Raw genomic sequence first — 26,696 nt, forward strand, 5'->3', positions numbered from 1 at the left:
GGTGTTGGTCAAGCCGCATGCCGTGAGATCAGCGGTGAAACACCAAAAAAAAAATAACGCCTAAAAATTGACAGTCGTGACGACATCGGTTATGATCTGGCGAGCAGAGAGGTGCGGCAGAGCTGAACAGTCACATTACTGCGAGGAGCGAGACTGCGAGATATTTACTTTTTGCTGGGCAGATGCTCGGTAATGTCTCTAAATCCCATGATTTGTGTTAGCTAGCCGACCTACCCAGCGCAAAGAGTCGCTGCTGGCTTATTTGTTTACAAAAGGCAGCTAAACCGACGCTGCACCGTGACAGCGGGGGAAAGCACGATGCCGTAGCCGCGTTTACAAACCCGACCGCCTGCTTGTCACTTTCTATTGTGAAATATGTGCGAGGGTGTGTGTGTGTGTGTGTGTGTGTGTGTTTATTTATTGTGCGGTGCTTCTGTCTGTCTCTCTCTCTCTCTCTCTCTCTCTCTCTGTGGCATGGGACCACACCGGCCAGTAGCTTAGTGAGTTCGCCCTCGTTTAAGGCGGTTCTGTCTGTGGCTCGGTTGGTAGCTAGCTAGGTAAGTGGTGTCCTCATAAATGGGATCGTGTGCGCTAACCCTATTTGCTCATTACACTGCTTGCATCTGGCGTGCAGTTTTGCTCAGAGGTAGCTAGCTGGGTTAGTACTGGCGAGACCTGTCAAAACGACCTCCTACAGTGAAAGCCCTCCTCTCTCTTCATACACGATCATGGTCTGCGGTTTGCACTGACCCGGGTAGGGGTCGTTAGCTAGCTCTAGTTATCATTAGTCGATCCAGGTTGTAGGGTGCTGGACTGTACAGGGTTAGGCTTAGGTTCGTAGATCGTGTGTGATGTTGAGGGGGGGAATTTATGGCGGGCCGATTGAATCCAGGCCAGCAAGATACAGGGAGCCGTGTTCGTGAGGATGGATCCACAAGGTCAGCGAGGGGGTATAATCAGCATGCTCGGTGCACGGGATCAGCAGTGCACCATCTAAGAGAGCTCTCACGTCGTGGATAAGTGTAGATAATGGTGGTTAAAGCGGTATTATTAGAGGCAGTTCGGCCGGCCGTCGGAGAGAGTCGGCTACAGTTTGAGCAGCCCCTTTAATCCCTACCCACAATGCACCGTGGCGGTGGCTTCCCTCCGTTGGAGGAGTTGTGTGTGTGTGTGAGAGAGAGAGAGAGAGAGAGAGTGAGAGTGAGTGAGTGTGAGAGAGAGAGAGAGAGAGAGAGAGAGAGAGACTCCGCAATGCTTTGTTGACTGGTTTTCTTACAGTGAAATGATTTTCGGGACATGTTTTGCATTTGGACGGGCTAAACGATGGTGAGGCTACATGATTAGCTACATCTATAGGTAACATAAACGCGGTGTCCACCGCTATAGCACATATACGACGACTCCAAGAATGGCCAAGATCAGGAAATGAGCTCTAGCTAGCTTTCGGTTTACGTGTGAGAAGGAGGACAGTAAGAACACTTACTCAGTCCTTACTAACATCTTTTTGTATCACCGATACAATCTACTTGGGAGCCATGGCCATGGTCGTCTTCTCAGTGGGTTTTCTGAGGTGGTTCGTGAGGCGGTGTATCAGCCGCTGAAATGATGGGTGAGGTTGGGCTGAGTGACTCGGTTGAGCCCTGTTTGTGTTTTTACAGCTTTAATCCTGGCGACCTCCTGACCAGCATAGATTCAGGTGTTCTGCTGGGGCAATAGGGAATAGGTGAAACTATGCAGGTCAGTGCAAGTTGAACTGGACTGGACTGGACTGGACTGGAGTTGAGAACCTCTGCTTCCACAGTGCAGTGGTTCTCAGTCCTGGTTCTCAAGGACTCCAGACCCCGTACACTGTAGTGCAGTGGTCCTCAACTCCACTTCAACAGGACCTTGAATTCAGTTTTCAGTACTGGATTTTGGAATCACTGGTAGGTAGGACAGTAGTTGGCCAAGCCAGTTAAAAGTAGTACAATATAGTTCAGTACAAAATCCAGAACTGGGAACTGGATTCAGGGCCTGGAGTTGAAGACCTCTGCACACATGTTCCCCCTGCTTAAAGACATCTCATCAGTTAAGGGTTGAGCCTTTTTAACAGTGTGCAAAATGTCTGTGTAATTAAATAGCCACGATGTAAATAAAGGCATCCAGAGTTTCAATTCAGTTCAATTCTAGAGACATTTACAGAGTCAGACATGTTCACAATGCTGGTGAGAGGATCCTGGTGTCCAAAGAGGCCGCTAAAAGCCTACAGCAAGTTATTGCATGAAATAGTTATGAATACACCGCTTCATGCATGGGTTTAGGATTTATATTGAGGTTTTGGTCTAAAATATATTGTTATAAAATAAATGCAGACCAGTGTTTTATCATTATCAGTGCTAAATTTAAGACTCACTGTTTTGGATAGTAAGTAAAATGGCTATAATTGTGTTGTAGCCCTATTTCCAATACTGTAAAGAAGACAACTTGAGTTAGTTCACAATCAACATTTTCTCATTAAACCACTCATAATGACTCATGATGTAGTAGAGCTTGGGCCTTCCATGACCAAGATTGGGAACCTGTTTTCTGTAAGCATTTATTCAGGATTTTACCAAATTGTTTTTGTGGTAATGAGTCAACCAGCAGATTGATGATGCATGTTTAAATCTTTCTGGTTTTGTCTGGCAGGAGTTACTGAGGGGTGAACTGAGGCTGTGATAACCAAGGACCAGCGGCTTACGTACCTCGAGGGTTCAGCTGGAGGACCGTTGGAGAACAGCCCTAATGGAGGACACGGAAACTGAGCTGACTTCATCTGAGCCAGAGGCTCTCGGGGCGGACTTCATCACCGTGGAACTCGACACCCAGCCCATTGAATATGTGGTCAAATGGGCTGAGGTTGGCTCCAAGTTTACTATATCCTGTGTGAAAAAGGAATCGGACGAGGGTGCTTGCTTCACTTCTGACCAGCTGGTCAAGGTCGAGCCCGACGAGAGGTACTTTGTCCCGTACGAGGCAGTGTACGCAGAATGCGAGGAGACGGATCCGAGCATAATCGCTTCGCAGGAGGTGGTACGGAGCGATTCGGATGTGGATGAGCACATGGTGCTGGTGAACAGACAACTGGAAGAGGAGGAGGAGGATAGCAGCGATGATGACGGCGATGAAGACGACAGCATGGAGGTGGAAGAGGGCTCAGATGGTGATTGGGAGAATGAGGGCTCCCATTCTAGAGACAAACGGTTTAACTGCCACTTTTGTGGCAAGAGCTACAGCCATTCCTCCAGCCTGGCACGCCACTTGCACATGCACACCACTGGGGACCAGTCCTCATCTCCTCCTAAAGCAAGGCTGGGGGATAACCAGAAGTTCATCCAGTGCCCCGTGTGTGGGGTGCGGTGCAACGGCAAGCGGCTTCTGGCCATACACAAGAAATGTCACAAAACCAAGAGACTGCACGCATGCAGTACGTGCGGCAAGACCTTCAACCACAGCTCTAGTCTTTCGCGGCATAGGCTGATCCATAAAAGGGGCCTGGACAAAAAGCTGAAACCACTGTACCCGACCCCCACCCCGGCACCCATCGTGACCGTGACCCAGCGCAGACGGTGCCCCAAGAAAAAGAAGGCGCCACCGGTGGAGAACAAGTTTGTGCCAGGTGAGCAAGAGAAACAGTACCAGTGCACGCAGTGCGATATGGTCTTCAGCAACTCCACCAGCCTCTCCAAGCACCAGGTGTCCCACGTGCGGCAGCTGCTCAACTCCTATGCCCAGGGCAAGGATGCCCTCGACAAGTCATCGGATTTGAAGATCCGTCTGAAACTCTGCTCCCGGGACAAGCCCAACTATTACACGCTGTGCAAGAAGAACAAGCGCGGAAAAGGAGGCCGGAAGAAGTTGCCGCTGCCGCCCGGCGACGAGTGCGAAGAGCCCTTCAGCCACGCTAGTGACTTCGACGCACACGACACACATGGCAGCGAGAAGCGCTACGGCTGCAGCTCCTGCAAGAAAACCTTTGTCCGGCTGTCTAATCTGAAGCAGCACCAGCAGACGCACGCCATGGGCAAACTGTATGAGTGCCAGCACTGCGGCAAGACGTTTGTCCACTCGTCCAGCTTCTCGCGTCACAAGAAGGTCCACGCTGACCTGAAGCAGGCCCCTGATCTTTGCAGTCAGGGTCAGGTGATCGACGAGACCGCACCGCTTGAGTCTGAGTCCGAGTGAGAAGACAGGTTCTGGAACTATCCCAACACAGCAGATGGAAATGAGGCCTCTTTGTTTTTGTTGTGGTTTCTCTCTTTTTTTTGTTTTCCTCCTCCCTTAATTTCCCACCCATTTCTTATTTTGTTAAAGAACAGATAGACTTGGCATTGCTCTCATTGTGAAGTGGGTTTGATGTCATTGACTGTGTTGTCAGCAATTTTTTTTTTTTTCATTCTTTTTCATTCACGTGGGGTACAGCTAGAGGACGTGCCGGCCATCATTTGGCAGTGTGTAAAGTAAAAAGATTTTTTTTTTTTTCTTCTTGGACATTCCATTTTTTTTGGGAATCACAGTTAGGGATATTGGTCATTTTTGCCCCAGTTTCGTAGTGTTATTTATGTCTACCTTCTTTATTTGTTTTGATTTGACATTAGCAATGCAGGTGTTGCATATTTTTGAATGCTTGCACTAAATACCCTTGGCACTGAAAACAAAGCAAAGTACTTATTTAAAGTAAATGGACTGGGGATGGTTGTCCAGGATAAAAGTAGCAAGGAATAGTTGTAATTGCACCTTCATATTAGTGGACAGCTAAGTGAGTAGTGTGTGGTTGACAGTGCTGCTCTCCAAAAGATTGGGAGCTGTTCTTAAAGTGTGGATTTGATGCCCAGAATTTCTTATATGATGAGAATAGTAAACAATGTGACCCTTATTTATTTATTTATTGAAGTTTTGATGGGTTTTGGTTATTTCTTTGGGGTTTTTTATTTGGAGCTGGGATCCCACCTGCCCCCTCGCCTTCAATATAAACCAACACATACAAGAAACTGAGTACTCTGTATTCCTCACATTAGTATTGACAAGTGGTTTTAATAAAAAAGAAAATTTAAACGAAGTACACACACACACACTTTTAAACAGTGGCTTGTATTTGTTGGTTTAGTTGTCGGCTGACGTGAATTTACTCTTTGGTGAATTTGTTACCCGCCTGATAGAATACTTACATTTATTTTTCTTTCCATTTTTTTTAATTTTTTTTTTTTTGGGGGGGGGGGGTGTTTTCCTTGGTTTCGGTGTTGTCTTCACGTTTCACAAATCGGATTGTGAATCCGTTCGTTTGCTCTGCACAGTTCATGTTGTTTCTGTTTCCTCATACTGTTCTTCCTTCATCTGATAATTAAAGAGCGAAAGATTTGGAAGGTTACTCGTTGGGTTGTGAACATGTAAAGATCCATATGATTTACTCGGAACCGCAAACTGCGGCTCGGACATGTGTGATGTTGAATGCGTTGGGGGGGGGGAAAAAAAAGAAAACCAGTGACTTCATTATAAATTAGTGTGTGTGCGTGTGCATGATGAATATACTGAGAGAATATACTCATGATAAAAAAAAACTATATACATTTTAAATCTACTGTATATGTGTACAAATGAAAAGCGTTGAAGTGGGGGGAGGGGGACTGTGTAACTTGTGTGAATGATTTGTTTGAACTTTGAATAATTTATGGACTAGCCAAGGGACTTCAGATTTCAACAAATGTTGCACTATTGTATTTATAGAAACAAATTATAATAATAAAAAAAAGCACTACATACACATGAATTTGGAAATACGTTTTAAAGGGGAGTTCCACTGATTGTTCAACGTTTCTACATAATTCAATGGTTGTGATGAAAACTGGCTCATTCAGGGTGGTTTGATGTGAAATGGATCATTATAGAGGAACTTCCCAACTTGTTTTATTCCCTTTCTTTACAGCAGTGGTGATGGGAACCAGGAATCACTGTGTCCATGATGCAATTATAGCCATTTTATTTACTATCAAAAACCCACCAGTGAGTTTTTGGAATAACAAATGGGGATAAATGCAGAAGAGTTTTGTATATGGGGACTATTTTGCCACACAGCACTCTGCATGTACTGCTCCACTACCAGCCTCTTTACAAAGAAGTACATTTCAGGCCAAAGGCTTTTCATAACACTGATGGAAACCAGTGTCTCAGGTATCGGGCAGCAGCTTCTGACCCATGTTCATGTAGTAACTCTTCAGACTTCAGTCTGGTTCCAGTCACAGCCACTGTAAACATTGGGTAGTTAGCTAGCTATGTTTCTTCACATCAAACCTCTAGCAGAAATGTGGATGAACCTGTGGAGTTCCCCTTTAAGGGTAGCTAACAAAAATCGGGCCTGTTTTTCCCCTTTGTTTTAACCAGCGCGGTACCATTTTCACATGGGGGTTTAAAGCTTTTGTGATTCATGAGGCACAAAAACACTTAGCATTCATTCTCACAAAGATCTACCTGCTTTTGAGCAACACCAAAGCTTTAAGAAGGCGCCTGTACACAAGCACTCGGTCCAGTTCTGTGGTCCGTGTAGCGTTCCGTGTGTGTCCAGTCCACCCGTGTTCACGTCCACCCGGTCTCCTGCTCAGCTACTGTCTACTGTTCCAAACGGGGCAGGCTATCCCTGTTTCCAGAGCCGGCAGGTGTTTGACAGATGAAACCATGGGTGGTGTTGAGTTGCCGGGATCAAGCACAGCTTACACTCTGATATTAGGTTCTGGATATTTAGTTTGTTAAGGAAAAAAAAAAACCCAAAACCTGAACTAAAAGCTTGGTACTCATGTTTCCTCCCCCCCCAGTTTATGTTTTAACGAGGTTCCTCTGTTCTCTTTATTAAAGCTGAGGGTTAAATGTTCTCAGTCTAATGATTATTATTTTTTCACTGTTGTGATTCAGTTTATTGCCTCTGTTTTTCTCCTGTGGCAAACAGCGTTAGCCTGGTTTTCTGCAGTTCTCTCCATAATGTGGGTTCTGTCCATATTGTCACCTGTTTGATTTTCTTAACCGCTGCATGGTCTCCATAATCCGGTGCGGTGGCCCCTAATATAGAGGTGTATGTTTTTGTATTGTGTTTGCCATTAGATTACACTTTATGAATTTACTGTCTTGCATTTTTTTTGTAATAAATCATTGGTTCAAGCAAAGTCTCCATATTAACTAACATCATTCTCAGCGTATATTTGTGAAGATCGCTGCTGTCCGAACATGTAGCTATCTCCATTAGTTCTCTCCTTGGTTTGAGGCCTGTAGCTGCTCTGTACACTGTGTAAATAATTCTGGATGAACGGACCAGTAGATATGCTCTAAATATACTATATTTTACATTGACTTTCATTCAAAGTTAAGTTAAAAAATTGTTTCCCTTCTCCTGTAAAGTCCCCTTTTCTTGGAGATACATGTTTTTTGCTGTACAGCAACGATATCTTCTACTGTTCAGAAGTCTGCAGCCAGAGATTTCAGGAAAATACTTTCCATACTTTTGACCTGTGTATTCTCGAAGGTTTCATAGTGTGTAATAACAATTAAGCTGGAATAATTTAATATGCAAAAAAAATCTTCTTGTGGTCAGATCTCATTGCTGACGTCTTGACTGGAAATACATATATACCCTTTCCTTTATTGAGACTATTTACATTTATGGTATTTTAGTTTTTAATGAATCTAAAATGCCAAAAAAAAATGATTCTAAAGTTTTGAGAGGTTGTGTACTGTCAGGTCTACAAGTATTTGGACAGTGAAGGTTTTTGTAATTTTGCCTCTGTACACCAACTCAGTTGTTTTATTTAGACATTCAGGATGTAATTGAAGTGTGGAAGTGCACACTAACGTCAATCGTCCTTAAATATAAGGACTATTTTTTAATTCTTTGCAGTCAAATGAAGTCTGGAATCCATGGACAGCACTGAATGCTGAGTTTCCTCCCTTGAGATGCTTTGCAGTCACTTTTTGTTCCTCTTCAGTTTTGTCTTCAGAAACTGAAACATGCTCAATTAGGTTAAAGTCCGGTGACTATGTAGAGTCATTATTTATTTTTACTGTGAAATATTCTATCAATTTTGCAGAATTTAACTGAACATGAGCTCAAAATATGTCTCTATACGCTTTAGAGTTCATCCTGCTTATATCAGCCACAGTCATGTCCGTTATGCCCATGCCATAACAGTGCCTCCATCATGCTTGACAGATGCATCTTTCCTTTTCTGTAATCCCATTAATCTTGCCTTCATCTGTCCAGGCTGTTTTGTTTAAGATGGTTTTTGACAGTTTGATCTGTCCTTTCTGTTCTTGAGTGTTACCAGTGGTTTGCGTCTTGACATTTGACCCTAAACAACCCTGTATTGTAATGAAGTCGTTTCCTGATTGTAAATAGCCTTCCTAATGTACATTCAGCACTTGGAATCAACTCCACTTTTTAATCATCTTCATTTGTCATCAGATAATGATCATGAAATGTTAAAGCTTCTAAATCAATTGTCCGATTACTTTTGAGCATGTCAAAATTGAGAGACTATGTACAAAATAGTAGAAATTCTTAAACGGTTCTTAAACGCTAATATAATATTTGTATATAATATACAAATATTATATATATACAGTGGGGAAAAAAAGTATTTAGTCAGTCACCAATTGTACAAGTTCTCCCACTTAAAAAAATGAGAGAGGCCTGTAATTGAAATCATAGGTAGACCTCAACTATGAGAGACAAAATGAGAAAAAACATTCTAAAAATCACATTGCCTGATTTTTAAAGAATTTATTTGCAAATAATGGTGGAAAGAAAGTATTTGGTCACCTACAAACAAGCAAGATTTCTGGCTGTCACAGACCTGTAACTTCTTATTTAAGAGGCTTCTCTGTCCTGCACTCATTACCTGTATTAATGACACCTGTTTGAACTCGTTAACAGTATAAAAGACACCTGCCCACAACCTCAAACAGTCACACTCCAAACTTCACTATGGTGAAGACCAAAGAGCTGTCGAAGGACACCAGAAACAAAATTGTAGACCTGCACCAGGCTGGGAAGACTGAATCTGCAATAGGCAGCAGCTTGGTGTGAAGAAATCTACTGTGGGAGCAATAATCAGAAAATGGGAGACCTACAAGACCACTGCTAATCTCCCTCGATCAGGGGCTCCACGCAAGATCTCAGCCCGTGGGGTCAAAATGATCACAAGAACGGTGAGCAAAAATCCCAGAACCACACGGGGGGACCTAGTGAATGACCTGCAGAAAGCTAGGACCAACGTTACAAAGGCTACCGTCAGTAACACACTACGCCGCCAGGGACTCAGATCTTGCAGTGCCAGACGTGTTCCCCTGCTTAAGCCAGTACATATCCGGGCGTGTCTGAAGTTTGCTAGAGAGCATTTGGATGTTCCGGAAGAGTATTGGGAGAATGTTTTATGGTCAGATAAAACCAAAGTAGAACTGTTTGGTACAAACACAACTCTTGTGTTAGGAGGAGAGTGAATGTTGAGTTGCATCCAAAGAACACCATACCAACTGTGAAGCATGGGGGTGGCAACATCATGCTTTGGGGCTGTTTCTCTGTAAAGGGACTAGGACGACTGGTCTGTGTACATGAAAGAATGAATGGGGCCATGTATTGTGAGATTTTGAGTGCAAACCTTCTTCCATCAGCAAGGGCATTAAAGATGAAACGGTGCTGGGTCTTTCAGCATGACAATGATCCCAAGCACACTGCCAGGGCAACAAAGGAGTGGCTTTGTAAGAAGCATTTCAAGGTCCTGGAGTGGCCTAGCCAGTCTCCAGATCTCAACCCCATAGAAAACCTTTGGAGGGAGTTGAAAGTCCATGTTGCCCACCGACAGCCCCAAAACATCACTGCTCTAGAGGAGATCTGCATGTAGGAATGGGCCAACATACCAGCAACGGTGTGTGCCAACCTTGTGAAGACTTACAGAAAACATTTGACCTCCGTCATTGCCAACAAAGGATATATAACAAAGTATTGAGATGAACTTTTGTTATTGACCAAATACTTATTTTCCCCACTGTGTATGTGTATTATATTTTTATATATATATATATATATATATATATATATATATATATATATATATATATATATATATATATATATATATATAGTAGTCCCATCTTGATTGCTCTATCCACTGTAGTGGTGTACAGAGACAAAATGACAGTAATTGTTTGCAGATACTTGGATTGAAATGGTAAATGAATGCTGGCAGTTACTCACAGTAAATGCACAGAGTGATTGCCTATTTGGAATTACCATCATTTACAAATTCATGTGAGATTGGTTAATATTTGGTAATTAAATTATTCCAATATTTGCAGGCAGTCAATTTGTATGATAGGTCATTTAAGAAGCACTGCTTATTTTGAAGTATGAAATATGAATTTTAGGAATGCTTAGTGACTCATATCTGCTTCTGCAGATACTAGCTTACAAACCAAAAATCTCAACATTGGGCACAGGTGAAATTTGACTGATATTTCTATTGATTTTTGGTCCCAGGTCTTCAAATCTGGATCTTAAATCTAGTTTCCAGTCCTGGATTTTGTAAGGATACAGTTAATGGAATTGATTGTCCGTGTAGTGTTACACCTGCCAAGGATTACAAAGTCTAGGACTGGAAACTGGATTCGAGCCTCTGGTTTAGTTGATGCTGGACTACCACACGAAATAATCCGTTGGATCATTGCCAGCATTCAAGAGAATGTGTGTAATACTTTAAGTCCAACAGAAGAACAGATGTGTTGGAGCCTGAGGTTTAAGAAGTGACTGCCTCTTACACAACAGTGATCCTGGTCTTCAGTGGAGGAACTACATGTTCCCTTATGTACTTCAGTCTTCAGTGCTCTTCCAGAAGGTGGCAGCAGAGCTTTGTGAAAGAGTCATTTTGGACTGGAGCACAGACCTCCTCGCTCAGGCAGGGGGCGCACATCCAGGAGCAGCAGTCCCCAGCAGTGGCTTGAAGTATTCATGTGTAGATTAATTGGTTATAAAAGCCTGGTATAGTGTTGTGTGATAATTATTTAAAGAAATATGACAGTGTCTCTCGGACGTTTTGGTGTACTTCTCGAATCATAATGAACCTTTACCAAACACTGAGTGCATTTCTCAAAACTCTGTACAAACAGCACCACAGAATAGACTACCAGCAAAAGCCCATGACTTGCTTAAAAGCCTTAATTCATGCCCCACAAAATGCGTATTCATGTCAGAGAGCATCTTAGAGTTGTCACTTGTGTTACTGTGTACATGTTGTCAGTGTGTCAGCATTGATCCTGGGCAAAAAAATCTTTTGGTTCTTACTCATGGTTTTAGACTTCAGTATTCTCCATGTTAAGTTACTGTGTCTGTTTGTTTAGGTAGATCATTACAGGTCTTCTCAATTGCTTTAACACAGTCCTCAAACAATGCTCAGTGTTTTACCACTTCACCATTTTCCCCTGGACAATTTTCTTTGCCCGGAAGAGAACTCTGTGTGGCATAAATGAATTTCAGCAGTACAAAGTTACACATTACTACATGTGGGAGTCTAATTGCAACATCTTGGACAGGCTTCACATTCATGCTTTTAGTATTAGTACTGTCATTTGTTGACCAACTATGTCTTTGAGATCCTTTGAGCTGTTTTTCCATTGTCGAAAACTGTAACACTGATGTTGTTCTCTGACTATATACATTGATCAGCCACAACATTACACTACTAACAGGGTAAGTAATACAAAAGTATTGATTATCTTCATCTACAGTGGCATCTGTCAATGGTTGGGATATATCGGGCAGCAAGTGAACAGTCAGTTCCTAAAGGTGGTGTGTTAGAAGCAGGGAAAATGGGCAAGCGTAAGAATCTGAGCCACTTAAGCAAGAGCCAAGCTCTTATAGCTAGGTGACTCGATCAGAATATCTCCAAAACAGCAATACTGTATGCAGTGGTCAGTACCTACCAAAAGTGCTCCAGGAAAGGACAACTGGTGAACCGGCAACAGGCTCATGGGCACCCAAGGCTCACTGTCGCGATCCGTGAAGGCCCCACCTCCCAACTTAGAGGACTTTAAGGATCGGCTGCTAATGATTAAGTGCCAGATACCACAGAACGCCTTCGGAGGTCTTGTAGAGTCCATGATTTAAATGGTCAGATCTGTTGTGGTGGCACGAGGGGGACCTACTTAATATTAGGGAAGTGATACTAATGTTGTGGCTGATTGTTGTATGTTTACCAAAAAAAAGTGTACTAGAAATGTACAAAATCTGCTTCCCAGGTTCTGACAACTGGTTCAGCCCTTTAGAATGTGATGTTTTGGAGGATATTACAATACATTATGATCGACATGACTAAAGTAATTAATAATATTGGAAACAGCAGACAGTTGATATGCCAAAGCAGTTGCTAGTAGTTCAGAATGAGCAGGAAATGGATTTAATGATGTGCACAAGTGACTAGGTGATGTGAAAGGTAGGACAGATATTTTGGAGAAAAACTGTAATATAAAGACAGTCATCAAATATTAATTTAATGAATGTCTTTAAAATATAACCTAAAAAATAAGGAAATAAATTTGTTTCAATCAATGTTTCACATTAGTTGTAAATACAGCCTTTATGGTTATAACTGACAACTAATGAAAACCTCAAATTCAGTATCTCAGAAAATTTGAATATTGTTAAAACAAAGGGTCTTTGCTAAAGAGGCTGGCTGTTCACAGAGCTCTGTGTCCAAGCACATTAACAGAGAGGCGAAGGGAAGGAAAAGATGTGGTAGAAAAAAGTGTACAAGCAATAGGGATAACCACACCCTGGAGAGGATTGTGAAATAAAACCCATTCAAAAATGTGGGGGAGAGTGGACTGCAGCTGGAGTCAGTGCTTCAAGAATCTTAGTAGTTTTTCTTTTTGATTCTGATTAATTTATTTAAAAATAAAGGCTATAAGATGTCGTATAGCAGGTGGCATGGTGGTGCAGCAGGTGGTGTGTGTGCTGCACAGCTCCAGGATTCTGCCCATGTGTCCATGTGCCTTGGATATAGTAAATTGCCCCCTAAATTTGAGCATGTGGCACTGAGCTGGACTGGCCCATTGCCTTCTGGTAGGCTCTGGACCCACCCTTACCAGGAAGAAGAAGATAACAGATGTTCTACAGTGGTTCCCAGCTGTAACCTTCTGCCCCGCATAGTTTATAGGCTCTCCCTGTTTCAAACCATATACTATGAATCTAGACAAACGTAGGGATGATGATACAGTCAAAGAAGACAAGAGTCCGTATCCTGGGTACTGATGCAGTTTCTGTCAGTTATTCCATTTTTCATGTTTTGCACAACAGGGCTCCAATATTCTGTCCCTATATTCTTATATATTCTGTCCTGGCACCGAAGCGATAGAACAAACTTCCCCAGGGTGTCTTCCAAGAGTACTTAGGCAAAGTGTAGGGTGTGTTGAGTATTGTGTATCTAGGTATCTGCACTGACCTTTGTATATTGTCTTTGAATTGTAGCCTCTACAAACCAGCTAGGGACATGTTCTATAGTAAAGCACTGTGACACGCTTTTGGATAAGAGCATCTGCTAAATGCCTTTAATGCAAATGTAATATTATGTCTGTAAACATGCCTTTAAGATCATAACTTAAAATACCACATTGTGACATATGACACAACTTCTTTTCTCCATGTAGTTTGTAGCTTCCCCTTTTTGTGTTTGTGCTGTATGAATGCTGGTATGTTAGGTTTCCTGTTATGAACCCAGCCTTACAGTTACCCCAGCTACAATAACGCTAATCTTTATTATTCAAGCTGTTTAATAACATTCAATGGCATCTCAAGCTGAACTATGGGCATTTTTGTGGCTTATAAATCAAATATATTTATAGTCTTCAAGGACATATTTCAATTTAAATGAGATGTTTTAAGTTAAATTTGCAGGATTCATTGATTATGTTTTTTTATCCGTTTTGGGCAGACCCAAAACAAAATGGAACGTATATACAATCATCTGGAGGTGGAGTTGTAATGTTGGTACTATGTAGATTATATTTCACAACAAAGTTTGCTTCTGCCGAGTTTGCTGTAACGCTTAACAACAAAGGATGAACAGTGATCAGATACTTTCAACTGATCCTTGCATAAAGATATTGATGTTTTTTAATTACTAATTTATATATACAGTTAGAATGAGTAATTTACGTAAGGAGTCAATGGTGCTCACAAATTAAGTTTATTTGTAAAATGTACAAACTTTTAGCTGTTTGTAATAAACCAATCAAACAAAACCAATTTAAATATCTCAACACAACAACTAGAACAAATGTTTCTCCAAATTCAACACAAAATGCCACTACAGCAATTTAAGAATTTCTCAAGCCCTTCTTGACAAGGATCTTAGTAGGATCTTACTAGAGCATCCTTCTGCTGTTATGACCTGCTGCAACGTGATGCATAGCCACACAAGAGATTCTCCAGCGTTCCCGAGGAATTCATACCTATTTCTCATGGGCAGCATTCTCTAGTTCACTAATACTCTTGGGTTTGTGTGCTGCAAGGGGTTCAAGTCAGGTATCTGCGACAACTACTTGAGAATCTTCCAAGACTTCTTCTGAAACCAAGGCTTAGTGGACTTTGAGATATGCTTGGGATCATTGTCTTGTTGAAAGATCCAATGGTGCCCAAGTTTCAGCTTCCTCAGATAAGGCATTAAGTTTTCTCCTAGGGTTTCCTGATATGTGATTGCATTCATCTTGCCCTCCTTACACTTTAGGTTTCCAGTGCCAGAGAAGGTAAAGCAGCCAGAGCATCACCCCCAGAGCCACCACCATGCATTGCATGGGCAGGGTGTCTGTTCAGTGTTTTCAATGCTTTATTTGTCCTCCTCCAGACGTATCGCTGATCAATAGGCCTGTTTTGTTTCACTGCTCCACAGAACAGGCTTGTTTATCTGGTTTTGAGCACATTGCTTTTGGGTCAGTAGAGGTGTACGGGCATGGAGACCTTCAGCGTTTAGCATGCACCTTACTGTGCAAACTGAAAACTCAATGTCGGCTGCCACCAAATCTTGCTGCAGGTCTTTTCCAGTCACTGGAGGGTTTTTAACCACCTGCCTCCTCCAGTGATAGCGTCCTCTTTCTGCCATGTCCAGGTAGTGGAGCCAGTGTTCTTTGATCTTGTGATCTGTACTTCCAGCTGGATTTCAAGGAACATTCTGTGCTTTGCTGTCTTTTTGTATCCTTTGTGAAGGCAGTGATTTCTGAGCTATTGGACAACTTGACGCTTGACGCCAGCCATATTTCTCACATGCAGTCAAACCTCACAATCAACAAACCCCGAGCTAGTTCAGGTATTAGATGTGTTTCAAGGGGTGTGAGGAAACCAGATAACCCAGAGGAAACAAACACACTCCTCAGAGTGACTGATTTGAAGATCGAATGTACAACCCCAGGTCCCCAGAGCTTTGTGGCACTCATTTTTATGATCTTTTAAGTAGATAAGAATGTATGTTGGCATTTAAAAAAAAATCTAATTTCAGTAGTAAGTTGGTCTTATCAGAACCTGTGTTCAAAATAAAGGCTAGTGATTGGCTGTCTGTATTATGTTGCATGTTAATTAATTAAATGCAATACACTGTGATTAATGCATATTCCCACTTCCAGCAGCTCACACTTGATTCTGGTTTAAGCCACACCCAGTTGTGGTCTAAGTCACATACTCTTCCATATCAGTATTTTGAACAATAGATTAAAAAATCATGTGTTCCCTTGGTTCCACTCAGCATTCCTTTCTTTTGCTTTTGACCGTCTATTTCTTTCTGTCACGGTCACCCTCAGTGACGCTCGTCAGTGGTCAGGACTATGGGACAGCTTTGGGACAGTGTCTGCTTATACAGATACAACAAGACAGTATAGATAAGCGCAATCCAGACACAATAAAACTGAAGTGAGTCTCCAGACAAGTGCACGCCTGGAAAAGAGCAACAAATATGAAGAGCTTTATGGATTGCTGTTGAAAAGCTAACAGAGCAAAAGGAATCTCACAGAATTCCACTCTCAAGAAGAAAGTCTCGTACACACTTAAACCCACAGAGGGCGCCCGATTACCAAGAAAACATCCTGCTCCAACCATTTAGCTCTCCCCCCTCTGGCTGCCACAGCACCACATCAGACGAAGAGATGAAGGAATGTGCGAGGACAGAAAGAAGGGTGCTGGCAGAGAGAGAGAGGGAGGGAGAGAGAGAAAGAGAGAGAGCAGAAAGAGGAGAAACAAGCTCCCATTAGAATTCTGGAGCTGCAGCTGGGAGTTCTCGGGCCATCGAAGTGAGGCAATGAAGTTTGCCATTGTTGCCAAGCTCGCAGGCCTGGGCTTCCTGGCAACCCTGAAGTGAATTAGCCAGGCTTTTCTGTGGGGCCTAGAAACAGCCCCTCTGTTCGTCAACAAAAAGCTCATTGAGATGAAGGGAACGCTGGCCTCCCCAGGCCTCCTGAAAAGCTAACCCCGAGCCAATGAATGAAAGGCCCCACTCCCCACTAAGACATCGGCTGCTGTGGGAAATGCTGGTGATGTCATTATCAATGCATTTTCTTACTGTTCTTGCTTTTTTTTCACAGCTTCCCTCGCACCCACCCTCCTCCCCACCCAACTGTTCCCTTCCTGTTCTATTTAGATCCCCATTATGGGATGGACTTCACGGCAAATCCAAAAATGGGGATAAAGAAAACCCTCAGTAAGACTTGGTTTCTAGGGAAACGTGGAAACAGTGTGGTGGCTTGGGAGGGGGCGGCAGGGGCAGTGATGGTGGTGGTGAGTTGTGTCGGCCTTTGAAATCAGTTCTGGAGGGGATGAGACCAGCGGGAATTTGGACTCCTCCAAAACAAATTTGTAATCCTTCACTCTCCAGGCTTTTGCGCAAACAAAAGTCTGAAAGTCTAATGGAGCGTGTGATCTCTCAAGATCCTCTACAGGCAGCATGAGCCTCTTTCACTGAACGTTCTGATCCCCGCTTTGTTCAGGAAATACAGGTGGACAATGCTGAAGTCCTGTAACAAGCCATCCTTAGTCATCTAGTTTATCGTCTGCTCAATCAAGCAACAGATCTTCTTCTGGTTCTCCTGCTGTATTTCTTTGCGGGATTGTATGCCATTAACCAGGCCATCACATACCAAAGATGGGAAAAACACTAAGCAATGTTTCTGTCCAAAGGATTTGACTTAAGGGATAGCACTTGTCGACACAGGCTGTGAAAACGGTCACATACGTTTTGGCTTATCAGTAAAGAAAGCTATGTTTGACACAGTGCTGCGTGATACGACCTCAAATCAGTATCATGATTAACATTTTACCTCGATTATGATTAAATGGAGTTATGGAATAACTGAAAGTTTGGGAGAAGGACCACACCCAAACTCCTCCCCTCAATTACTATGCACTATAAAACCATTCCTCTCCCTTCTCGTTATCGTGACGAAACCTTGCACCCCAGCACCGCCCCTGCTCCTCCTGATGATCCAATTATACTTAACCTCTACCTGGCAAGGGGTGGGTCTGGCTTCGGGTCCCATCCGCTTTAAGCCCCCCCAGAACTCCAGGCCAAATTTCTTGAGTTCTACTTCCTTGCCTCAGCTAGTGTGGTCCGCACTTCGCAAAAAAAACGATTATATAAGCTGCTCGAGTTGTTCAGTAGGCTCTGTGTTTAAGTTTGTTTTTTTGTTTTTTTAAGGAGACAGTACACAAACACGGTTGGCAAAGTACTAACAGAACATACAAAAATATTTATACAATTTTCCAAAAAAATGGAGATTCTACTGGGCAAAGTTACATGGATTAGCGGTTCTGAATGTCGGTTGTGATTAATGTTCGATTAATCGCCCAGCTGTAGTTTGACATCACTAACTTCATGTATATTGTTCTTTATATTGTATTAACATGTCATGATGAATGGACCAATAGAAATGTTGACCAATGACCAAAATGTATATTTTTCTATTGTCTTCCATTAAAAGTTAAGAATAATATTAATTTATGTATTAATTTATCATGTTGTTTATCGAGTCATGTGACATTTTTTTTATAACATATAGGGGAGCAAAGTTATGTGTTTTCACAAGCGCGTAAGCTGTAACCAGTTAGTAAGTAAAAAGGTAAAGGTGCACATATTTGTCACTGTACAGCGAAATGTGTCCTCCGCATTTAACCTGTCTGGTAGTACACACACACACACCCAGAGCGGTGGGCAGCCAACTCCAGCGCCCGGGGAGCAGAGAGAGTAAAGGGCCTTGCTCAAGGGCCCAACAGTGGCAGCTTGCCAAGCCCGGGAATCAAACCCACAACCCTGTTATCAACAACCCGGTGCTCTAACCGCTGAGCCACCACTGCCCCTATGCAATGTGCCATGCAAGGCTTAGTTCGAGGAGATTGGCATTTGACTATAGCAAATGCAAATACCACACAGGAGCTTGAAGACCCGCCTATTTCTTTCCATTCTTCTTTTTTCGGGAGGGTTGAGCTTTAGCTTTTAATGTTTATATACAGCCTATTTTTATAACTGAGGAGGAACTTATGGCCTAAAAATTGTGAGTTTGAATCCTGGGTGATGCTGCTTTGCTAACTGCTTCGCCATCAGCAGCCAGAGCCCATGAGAGCACAGTTGTCAATGGCGATCCCTCCCCTTATTACTTCCTTTGTGATGCTGGCCAACACAGGCGTCTGTTGGATCAGAGGTGGGGATCCGGGGCTTTCCCCCAAGCATGCTGGGCTGCGTAGTGATTCTGTGTTGGCGGCAGTTCCAAATGAAGAGGTGGCTGACTTCACATGTATCAGAGGAGGCATGTGCTAGTCCTTACTCTCGAGTCCTAGTGAGTGGGTGGGTTAATTGGCTCAGTTAAATTGGATCGAAAATACCATGTCGCAAGATTAGTAATGTAAATGATTTCTTTATGAAAACCTTTCTGAAATTTGTTCAGAAAGTCGATAGAAATGTTTGTAGGTACCAAGACTGATACTGACAGTGCTGAGTGTAGGCGCGAGAAGGTGTGTGTGTATATATTTAAAAAGACTAAACAAGCCTTTGAGGCTAAAGGAACCATTGTGAAGATGGAAGAGTTCTCACGGTGCTCTTCCCTGACACTTTTCTTCCACTTTTGGCCACCAGTCAGGGTCACTTCAGGCGAACTTCCAGTGTCACTATGGTGTTTTTCTGTTGGACACTAAACAGTGACAATACGTGTTTAGAGCTGAACTTCTTCACAGCTCTCACACTGAGCCTGGAGTACAGACAGCATTAGCATACGAAACATATTCTGACACGTTTCTAAGGAGAAGAAAGAGAGCGAGAGAGAGAGAGAGAGAGAGAGGGGGGGGGGATAAATGTCTTCATTTTTATTCCCACTGCCGCCGTACAGCCACGGAGTGATTTAGCACCGGCGAAGTTCTTTAACTGTTCTTTTGTAGCATACAGTTAGCTTGATTTATAGAGGCAGCCATTTGAATAAATCTGAGTTCAGCCAGGATGCATTTTGACCCGACGGTCCTTTCACACCAGCAGCGCTGGTTTCATCACTGTGAAATTCGCACATGAATTCAGGCGGCTCAGCTGCTGCACAGCGAGGGGGCGTGAGTCTAAGGGCTTCCATTGCTTTCCCAGCCTGGAATTAACGACGACTTAAAAAGATGATTTTTATTTGCTTTCTGAAAGGCTCTTTGTGAACAGTGGGCATGATTTGGTATTCTGAAGTTAACAAAACTCTCTGTTTCCCCTTTCTTGATGGTAATCCCCACCTCCGGCACTCTCACATTATGGGGCCTCACCTACTGACGAGGGCAAAAAGAAACACTGCCCTGTTGTGTATTTTGACACTTTGTATAGCAGGCATTGCAGCGTCCTGATAAGGCCGGTGTTTAATGGAGTGGGCTCCGGCATCTGCCAAGGGGCATGAGAACTAGATAAGCAAGAGCTAATTACTCCTCTTTTACAACAGAAAGGAGCTCAGCAGTGCTCATTTTGCACTTGTTTACAACGCAACAATACCGCCCACAGCCACCAAATCAAAAAGACGTATCGCTGATTCCAGAGGTGAAGTGTTTAAGATGTTCAGCGCCACTTTTTTTTCTCATTGTAGACGTGTTGGAGAATTATACACTCGCAAAGACTCAAAACATACACTCCTAAAAATGGCTACAAAGAAGCACTTTTGGTCCTATAAAGACATATATTTGTGGAGAACCTTTAAACTGGTAAACGACCTTTACATCAAGTGAAGGTTCTTCCCACTCTCAGAACTCATTTCCCAAACTGTTTTTTTTGTGGAACCAAACACATCTAAGATCTAAAAAACTTTGTAACATTTGTAGATGTCAGATTCACATGGAGCTCCCATCCGCTTTTCCTACATACAGTATTTAACGAGTCACATGGAGCTCCGGTCCACTGGTGGCTCTGTTTTGTCAAATACACACAACTCAGCGGCACAACAGCACTCTGTTGTTCTCTGTTATGTAGCTTCTAGAAGGGGATTCATAGATGGAAACTGCAGAGACTGATAGAACTTCACACTCCGCTATGGTTATATGTAGGGTTTGGTTAAGAGTTTGGTTGAGGGTAAAGTTAGGTTATGTTTAGGTTAGGTGAAGGTTAGAATTAGTTGGTTAAGGAGTAGGTGTAGTAAATTAAGGTTAGTATTTGGTTTAGATGTAGTAGGTTAAGGTTAGTTTAGGCTGTGGTGTAGTAGGTTATGTTTAGGTTAAGGTGTAGTAGGTCAGGGTTAGGTTGAGGTGTAGTAGGTTAAGGTTAGGGTTAGGTTGAGGTGTAGTAGGTTAGGGATAGGTTGAGATGCAGTAGGGTAGGTTGAGGTATAGTAGGTTAGGGTTAGGTTGAGATATAGCAGGATAGGATTAGGGTTAGGTTGAGATGTAGTAGGTTAGGTTTAGGTTGAGGTATAGTAGGTTAAGGTTAGGTTTAGATTGAGGTATAGTAGGTTAAGGTTAGGTTTAGATTGAGGTGTAGTAGGTTAAGGTAAGGGTTAGGTTGAGGTGTAGTAGGTTAGGTTGAGGTATAGTAGGTTAGGGTTAGGTTGAGATGTATGAGGTTAGGTTTAGGTTTAGGGTCAGGTGTAGTACGTTAGGTTTAGGTTGAGGTGTAGTACGTTAGGGTTAGGTTGAGATGTAGCAGATTAGGATTAAGTTTAGGTTGAGGTGTAGTAGTTTGGAGTTAGGTTGAGGTGTAGTAGGTTAGGGTTAGGTAGAAGTGTAGTAGGTTAGGTGGAGGTTGAGATATAGTAGGTTAGGGTTAGGTTTAGGTTGAGGTGTAGTAGGTTAGGGTTAGGTTGAGGTGTAGTAGGTAAAGGTTAGGGTTAGGTTGAGGTGTAGTAGGTTAAGATAAGGTTGAGGTGTACTAGGTTAAGGTTAGGGTTAGGTTGAGGTGTAGTAGGTTAGAATGAGGTATAGTAGGATGAGGTATAGAAGGTTAGGGTTAGGTTGAGATGTGGTAGGTTAGGGTTTAGGTTTAGGGTGAGGTGTAATAGGTTAGGAATAGGTTGAGGTGCAGTATGTTAGATTGAGGTTGAGGTGTAGTAAGTTAGGTTGAGGTTGAGATATAGCAGGTTAGGATTAGGTTTAGGTGTAGTAGGTTAAGGTTAGGTTTAGACTGAGGTGTAGTAGGTTAAGGTAAGGGTTAGGTTGAGGTGTAGTAGGTTAGGTTGAGGTATAGTAGGTTAGGGTTAGCTTGAGATGTAGTAGGTTAGGTTTAGGTTTAGGGTCAGGTGTAGTAGGTTAGGTTTAGGTTGAGGTGTAGTAGGTTAGGGTTATGTTGAGGTGTAGTAGGTTAGGGTTAGGTTGAGGTGTAGTAGGTTAGGTGGAGGTTGAGATATAGTAGGTTAGGATTAGGTTTAGGTTGAGGTGTAGTAGGTAAGGTTTAGGTTGAGGTGTAGTAGGTTAGGGATAGGTAGAGGTGTAGAGGTGTAGTAGGTTAGGTGGAGGTTGAGATATAGTAGGTTAGGATTAGGTTTAGGTTAAGGTATAGTAGGTTAGGTTTAGGTTTAGGTTGAGGTGTAGTAGGTTAGGGATAGGTTAAGGTATATTAGGTTAGGGTTAGGTTAAGGTATATTAGGTTAGGGTTAGGTTGAGGTGTAGTAAGTTAGGGTTAGGTTTAGATTGAGGTGTAGTAAGTTAGGTTTAGGTTGAGTTGTAGTAGGTTAGGTTGAGGTTTAGGTTGAGATATAATAGGTTAGAGTTAGGTGTAGGTTGAAGTATAGTAAGTTAAGGTTAGGTTTAGGTTGAGGTGTAGTAGGTTAGGATTAGGTTGAGGTATAGTAGGTAAAGGTTAGGGTTAGGTTGAGGTGTAGTAGGTTAGGTGGATGTTGAGATATAGTAGGTTAGGATTAGGTTTAGGTTGAGGTGTAGTAGGTTAAGATTAGGTTTAGGTTGAGGTGTAGAAGGTTAGGGTTAGGTCGAGGTGTAGTAGGTAAAGGTTAGGGTTAGGTTGAGGTGTAGTAGGTTAGAATGAGGTATAGTAGGATGAGGTATAGAAGGTTAGGGTTAGGTTGAGATGTGGTAGGTTAGGGTTAAGTTTAGGGTGAGGTGTAGTAGGTTAAGGTTAGGTTTAGGTTGAGATATAGCAGATTAGGTTTAGGTTGAGGTGTAGTAGGTTAAGGTTAGGTTTAGGTTGAGGTGTAGTAGGTTAAGGTTAGGTTTAGGTTGAGGTGTAGTAAGTTAGGGTTAGGTTTAGGTTGAGATGTAGTAGGTTAGGTTTAGGTTGAGGTGTAGTAGGTTAGGGTTAGGTAGAGGTGTAGTAGGTTAGGTGGAGGTTGAGATATAGTAGGTTAGGATTAGGTTTAGGTTGAGGTGTAGTCGGTTAGGTTTAGGTTTAGGTTGAGGTGTAGTAGGTTAGAGTTAGGTAGAGGTATAGTAGGTTAGGATTAGGTTTAGGTTGACGTGTAGTAGGTTAGGGCTAGGTTGAGGTGTAGTAGGTTAAGGTTAGGTTTAGGTTGAGGTGTAGTAGTTTAAGGTTAGGGTTAGGTTGAGGTGTAGTAGGTCAGAATGAGGTATAGTAGGATGAGGTATAGAAGGTTAGGGTTAGGTTGAGATGTGGTAGGTTAGGTTTAGGTTGAGGTTTAGTAGGTTCGGTGGAGATTGAGATATAGTAAGTTAGGTTTAGGTTTAGGGTGAGGTGTAGTAGGTTAAGGTTAGGTTGAGATGTAGTAGGTTAGATTTAGGTTTAGGGTCAGGTGTAGTAGGTTAGGTTTAGGTTGAGGTGTAGTAGGTTAGGTGGAGGTTGAGATATAGTAAGTTAGGTTTAGGTTTAGGGTGAGGTGTAGTAGGTTAAGGTTAGGTTTAGGTTCAGGTGTAGTAGGTTAGGTTTAGGTTGAGGTGTAGTAGGTTAAGGTTAGGTTTAGGTTCAGGTGTAGTAGGTTAGGGTTAGGTTGAGGTGTAGTAGGTAAAGGTTAGGGTTAGGTTGAGGTGTAGTAGGTTAGGGTAAGGATGAGGTGTAGTAGGTTAACATTAGCGTTAGGTTGAAATGTGGTAGGGTAGACTTAAGTTTAGGTTGGGGGGAGTAGGTTAGGAATAGGTTGAGGTGCAGTAGGTTAGGTTGAGGTGTAGTAGGTTAGGTTGAGGTTGAGATATAGCAGGTTAGGATTAGGTTTAGGATGGGGTGTAGTAGGTTAGGGTTAGGTTGAAATGTAATAGGTTAGGGTTAGGTTTAGGTTGAGGTGTTATAGGATAGGTTTAGGTTGAGGTGTAGTAGGTTAGGGTTAGGTAGAGGTGTAGTAGGTTAGGATTAGGTTTAGGTAGAGGTGTAGTGGATTAGGTTTAGGTTGAGGTATAGTAAGTTAGGATTAGGTTTAAGTTAAGGTGAAGTAGGTTAGGTTGACGTTGAGGTATAGTAAGTTAGGATTAGGTTTAAGTTAAGGTGTAGTAGGTTAAGATTATGTTTAGGTTGAGGTGTAGTAGGTTAGGGTTATGTTAAGGTATATTAGGTTAGGGTTAGGTTGAGGTGTAGTAGGTTAGGTTGAGGTTGAGATATAATAGGTAAGGGTTAGGTGTAGGTTGAAGTGTAGTAAGTTAAGGTTAGGTTGAGGTGTAGTAGATTAGGGTTAGGTTTAGGTTGAGGTGTAGTAGGTTAGGATTAGGTTTAGGTGTAGTAGGTAAGGGTTAGGTTGAGGTGTAGTAGGGTAGGTTGAGGTGGAGATATAGTAGGTTAGGATTAGGTTTAGGTTGAGGTGTAGTAGGTTAATGTTATGTTTAGATTGAGGTGTAGAAGGTTAGGATGAGGTTGAGGTGTAGTAGGTTAGGGTTAGGTAGAGGTGTAGTAGGTTAGGTGGAGGTTGAGATATAGTAGGTTAGGATTAGGTTTAGGTTGAGGTGTAGTAGGTTAGGGTTAGGTAGAGGTTAGTAGGTTAGGTGGAGGTTAAGATATAGTAGGTTAGGATTAGGTTAAGTTGAGGTGTAGTAGGTTAGGTTTATGTTTAGGTTGAGGTGTAGTAGGTTAGGGTTAGGTAGAGGTGTAGTAGGTAAAGGTTATGGTTAGGTTGAGGTTTAGTAGGTTAGGGTAAGGTTGAGGTGTAGTAGGTTAAGATTAGGGTTAGGTTGAGATGTGGTAGGTTAGGGTTAAGTTTAGGTTGAGGTGCAGTAGGTTAGGGTTAGGTTGAGGTGTAGTAGATTAGGTTGAGGTTGAGATATAGCAGGTTAGGATTAGGTTTAGGATGAGGTGTTATAGGATAGGTTTAGGTTGAGGTGTAGTAGGTTAGGGTTAGGTAGAGGTGTAGTAGGTTAGGTGGAGCTTGAGGTTAAGTCAGTTAGGATTAGGTTTAGGTTGAGGTATTGTAGGTTAGGGTTACGTTTAGGTTGAGGTGTAGTAGTTTATTGTTAGGTTCAGGTGTAGTTGGTTAGGTTTAGGTTGAGGTTAAGGTGTAGTAGGTTAGGGTTAGGTTTAGGATGAGGCGTAGTAGGTTATTGTTAGGTTGAGGTGTAGTAGGTTAGGTTTAGGTTGAGGTTTAGTAGGTTCGCTGGAGGTTGAGATATAGTAGGTTACGGTTAGGTTTAGGTTGAGGTGTAGTAGGTTAGGGTTAGGTTGAGGTGTAGTAGGTTAAGGTTACGGTTACGTTGAGGTGTAGTAGGTTAGGGTTTGGTAGAGATGTAGTAGGTTACGTTAAGGTATAGTAGGTAAGGGTTAGGTTGAGGTGTAGTAGGTTAGGTTGAGGTTATGATATAGCAGATTAGGATTAGGTTTAGGTTGAGGTGTAGTAGGTAAGAGTTAGGTTGAGGTGTAGTAGGTTAGGTTTAGGTTGAGGTGTAGTAGGTTAGGTGGAGGTTGAGATATAGTAGGTTAGGTTAGGATTAGGTTTAGGTTGAGGTGTAGTAGGTTAGGTTTAGGTTTAGGTTGAGGTGTAGTAGGTTAGGGTTAGGTAGACGTGTAGTAGGTTAGGTGGAGGTTGAGATATAGTAGGTTAGGATTAGGTTAAGTTGAGGTGTAGTAGGTTAGGTTTAGGTTTAGGTTGAGGTGTAGTAGGTTAGGGTTAGGTAGAGGTGTAGTAGGTAAAGGTTAGGGTTAGGTTGAGGTGTAGTAGGTTAGGGTTAAGTTTAGGTTGAGATGTAGTAGGTTAGAAATAGGTTGAGGTGCAGTAGGTTAGGGTTAGGTTGAGGTGTAGTAGATTAGGTTGAGGTTGCGATATAGCAGGTTAGGATTAGGTTTAGGATGAGGTGTTATAGGATAGGTTTAGGTTGAGGTGTAGTAGGTTAGGGTTAGGTAGAGGTGTAGTAAGTTAGGTTGAGCTTGAGATTAAGTAGGCTAGGATTAGGTTTAGGTTGAGGTATAGTAGGTTAGGGTTAGGTTTAGGTTGAGGTGTAGTAGTTAATTGTTAGGTTGAGGTGTAGTTGGTTAGGTTTAGGTTGAGGTTAAGGTGTAGTAGGTTAGGGTTAGGTTTAGGATGAGGCGTAGTAGGTTATTGTTAGGTTGAGGTGTAGTAGGTTAGGTTTAGGTTGAGGTTTGGTAGGTTCGGTTGAGGTTGAGATATAGTAGGTTGGGATTAGGTTGTGGTATAGTAGATTATGGTTATGTTTAGGTTGAGGTGTAGTAGGTTAGGGTTACGTAGAGGTGTAGTAGGTTAGGTTAAGGTATTGTAGGTTAGGGTTAGGTTGAGATGTAGTAGGTTAGAGTTAGGTTGAGGTGTAGTAGGTTAGGGTTAGGTTGAGGTGTAGTAGGTTAAGGTTAGGGTTAGGTTGAGGTGTAGTAGGTTAGGTTTAGGTTGAGGTGTAGTAGGTTAGGGTTAGATTGTGGTGTAGTAGTTTAAGGTTAGGTTTAGGTTGAGGTGTAGTAGGTTATTGTTAGGTTGAGGTGTAGTAGGTTAGGTTTAGGTTGAGGTTCAGTAGGTTCGGTGGAGGTTGAGATATAGTAGGTTAGGATTAGGTTTAGGTTGAGGTGTAGTAGGTTAACATTAGGGTTAGGTTAAGGTCTAGAAGTTACGGTTAGGTTGAGGTGTAGTAGGTTAGGTTTAGGTTATGATATAGTAGATTAGGATTAGGTTTAGGTTGAGGTGTAGTAGGTTAGAGTTAGGTTGAGGTGTAGTATGTTAGGTTTAGGTTGAGGTGTAGTAGGTTAGGGTTAGGTTGAGGTGTAGTAGGTTAAGGTTAGGTTTAGGTTGAGGTGTAGTAGTTTAAGGTTAGGGTTAGGTTGAGGTGTAGTAGGTCAGAATGAGGTATA

The 26,696-nt window shown here is 42.4% G+C and overlaps 1 protein-coding gene across 5 annotated transcripts; it reads left to right on the forward strand.

The window, feature by feature from the left end:
• Positions 1–71: 71 nt before the first annotated feature.
• LOC140554555 (uncharacterized) lies at positions 72–7,169 on the forward strand. 5 transcript variants are annotated; one of them, XM_072677675.1, is made up of 2 exons: positions 72–2,567; positions 2,668–7,169. In XM_072677675.1, the coding sequence occupies exon 2, from the start codon at positions 2,764–2,766 to the stop codon at positions 4,201–4,203; it is 1,440 nt and encodes a 479-aa protein (XP_072533776.1). In that variant the 5' UTR covers positions 72–2,567; positions 2,668–2,763; the 3' UTR covers positions 4,204–7,169. The 5 variants fall into 5 exon arrangements, with proteins under 5 accessions (XP_072533776.1, XP_072533778.1, XP_072533779.1 ...); XM_072677677.1 differs by having other exon boundaries at positions 72–1,609; XM_072677678.1 differs by having other exon boundaries at positions 72–1,326.
• The last annotated feature ends 19,527 nt before the right edge of the window (positions 7,170–26,696 follow it).

This window comes from Salminus brasiliensis, chromosome 4, assembly GCF_030463535.1.
Source record: "Salminus brasiliensis chromosome 4, fSalBra1.hap2, whole genome shotgun sequence".
NCBI classification, from domain to species: Eukaryota; Metazoa; Chordata; class Actinopteri; order Characiformes; family Bryconidae; genus Salminus; species Salminus brasiliensis.

What these genes read in the sequence shown, in the direction of transcription:
- LOC140554555 (XM_072677675.1), top strand. Translation starts at nt 2,764, where the DNA reads ATGGAGGACACGGAAACTGAGCTGACTTCATCTGAGCCAGAGGCTCTC.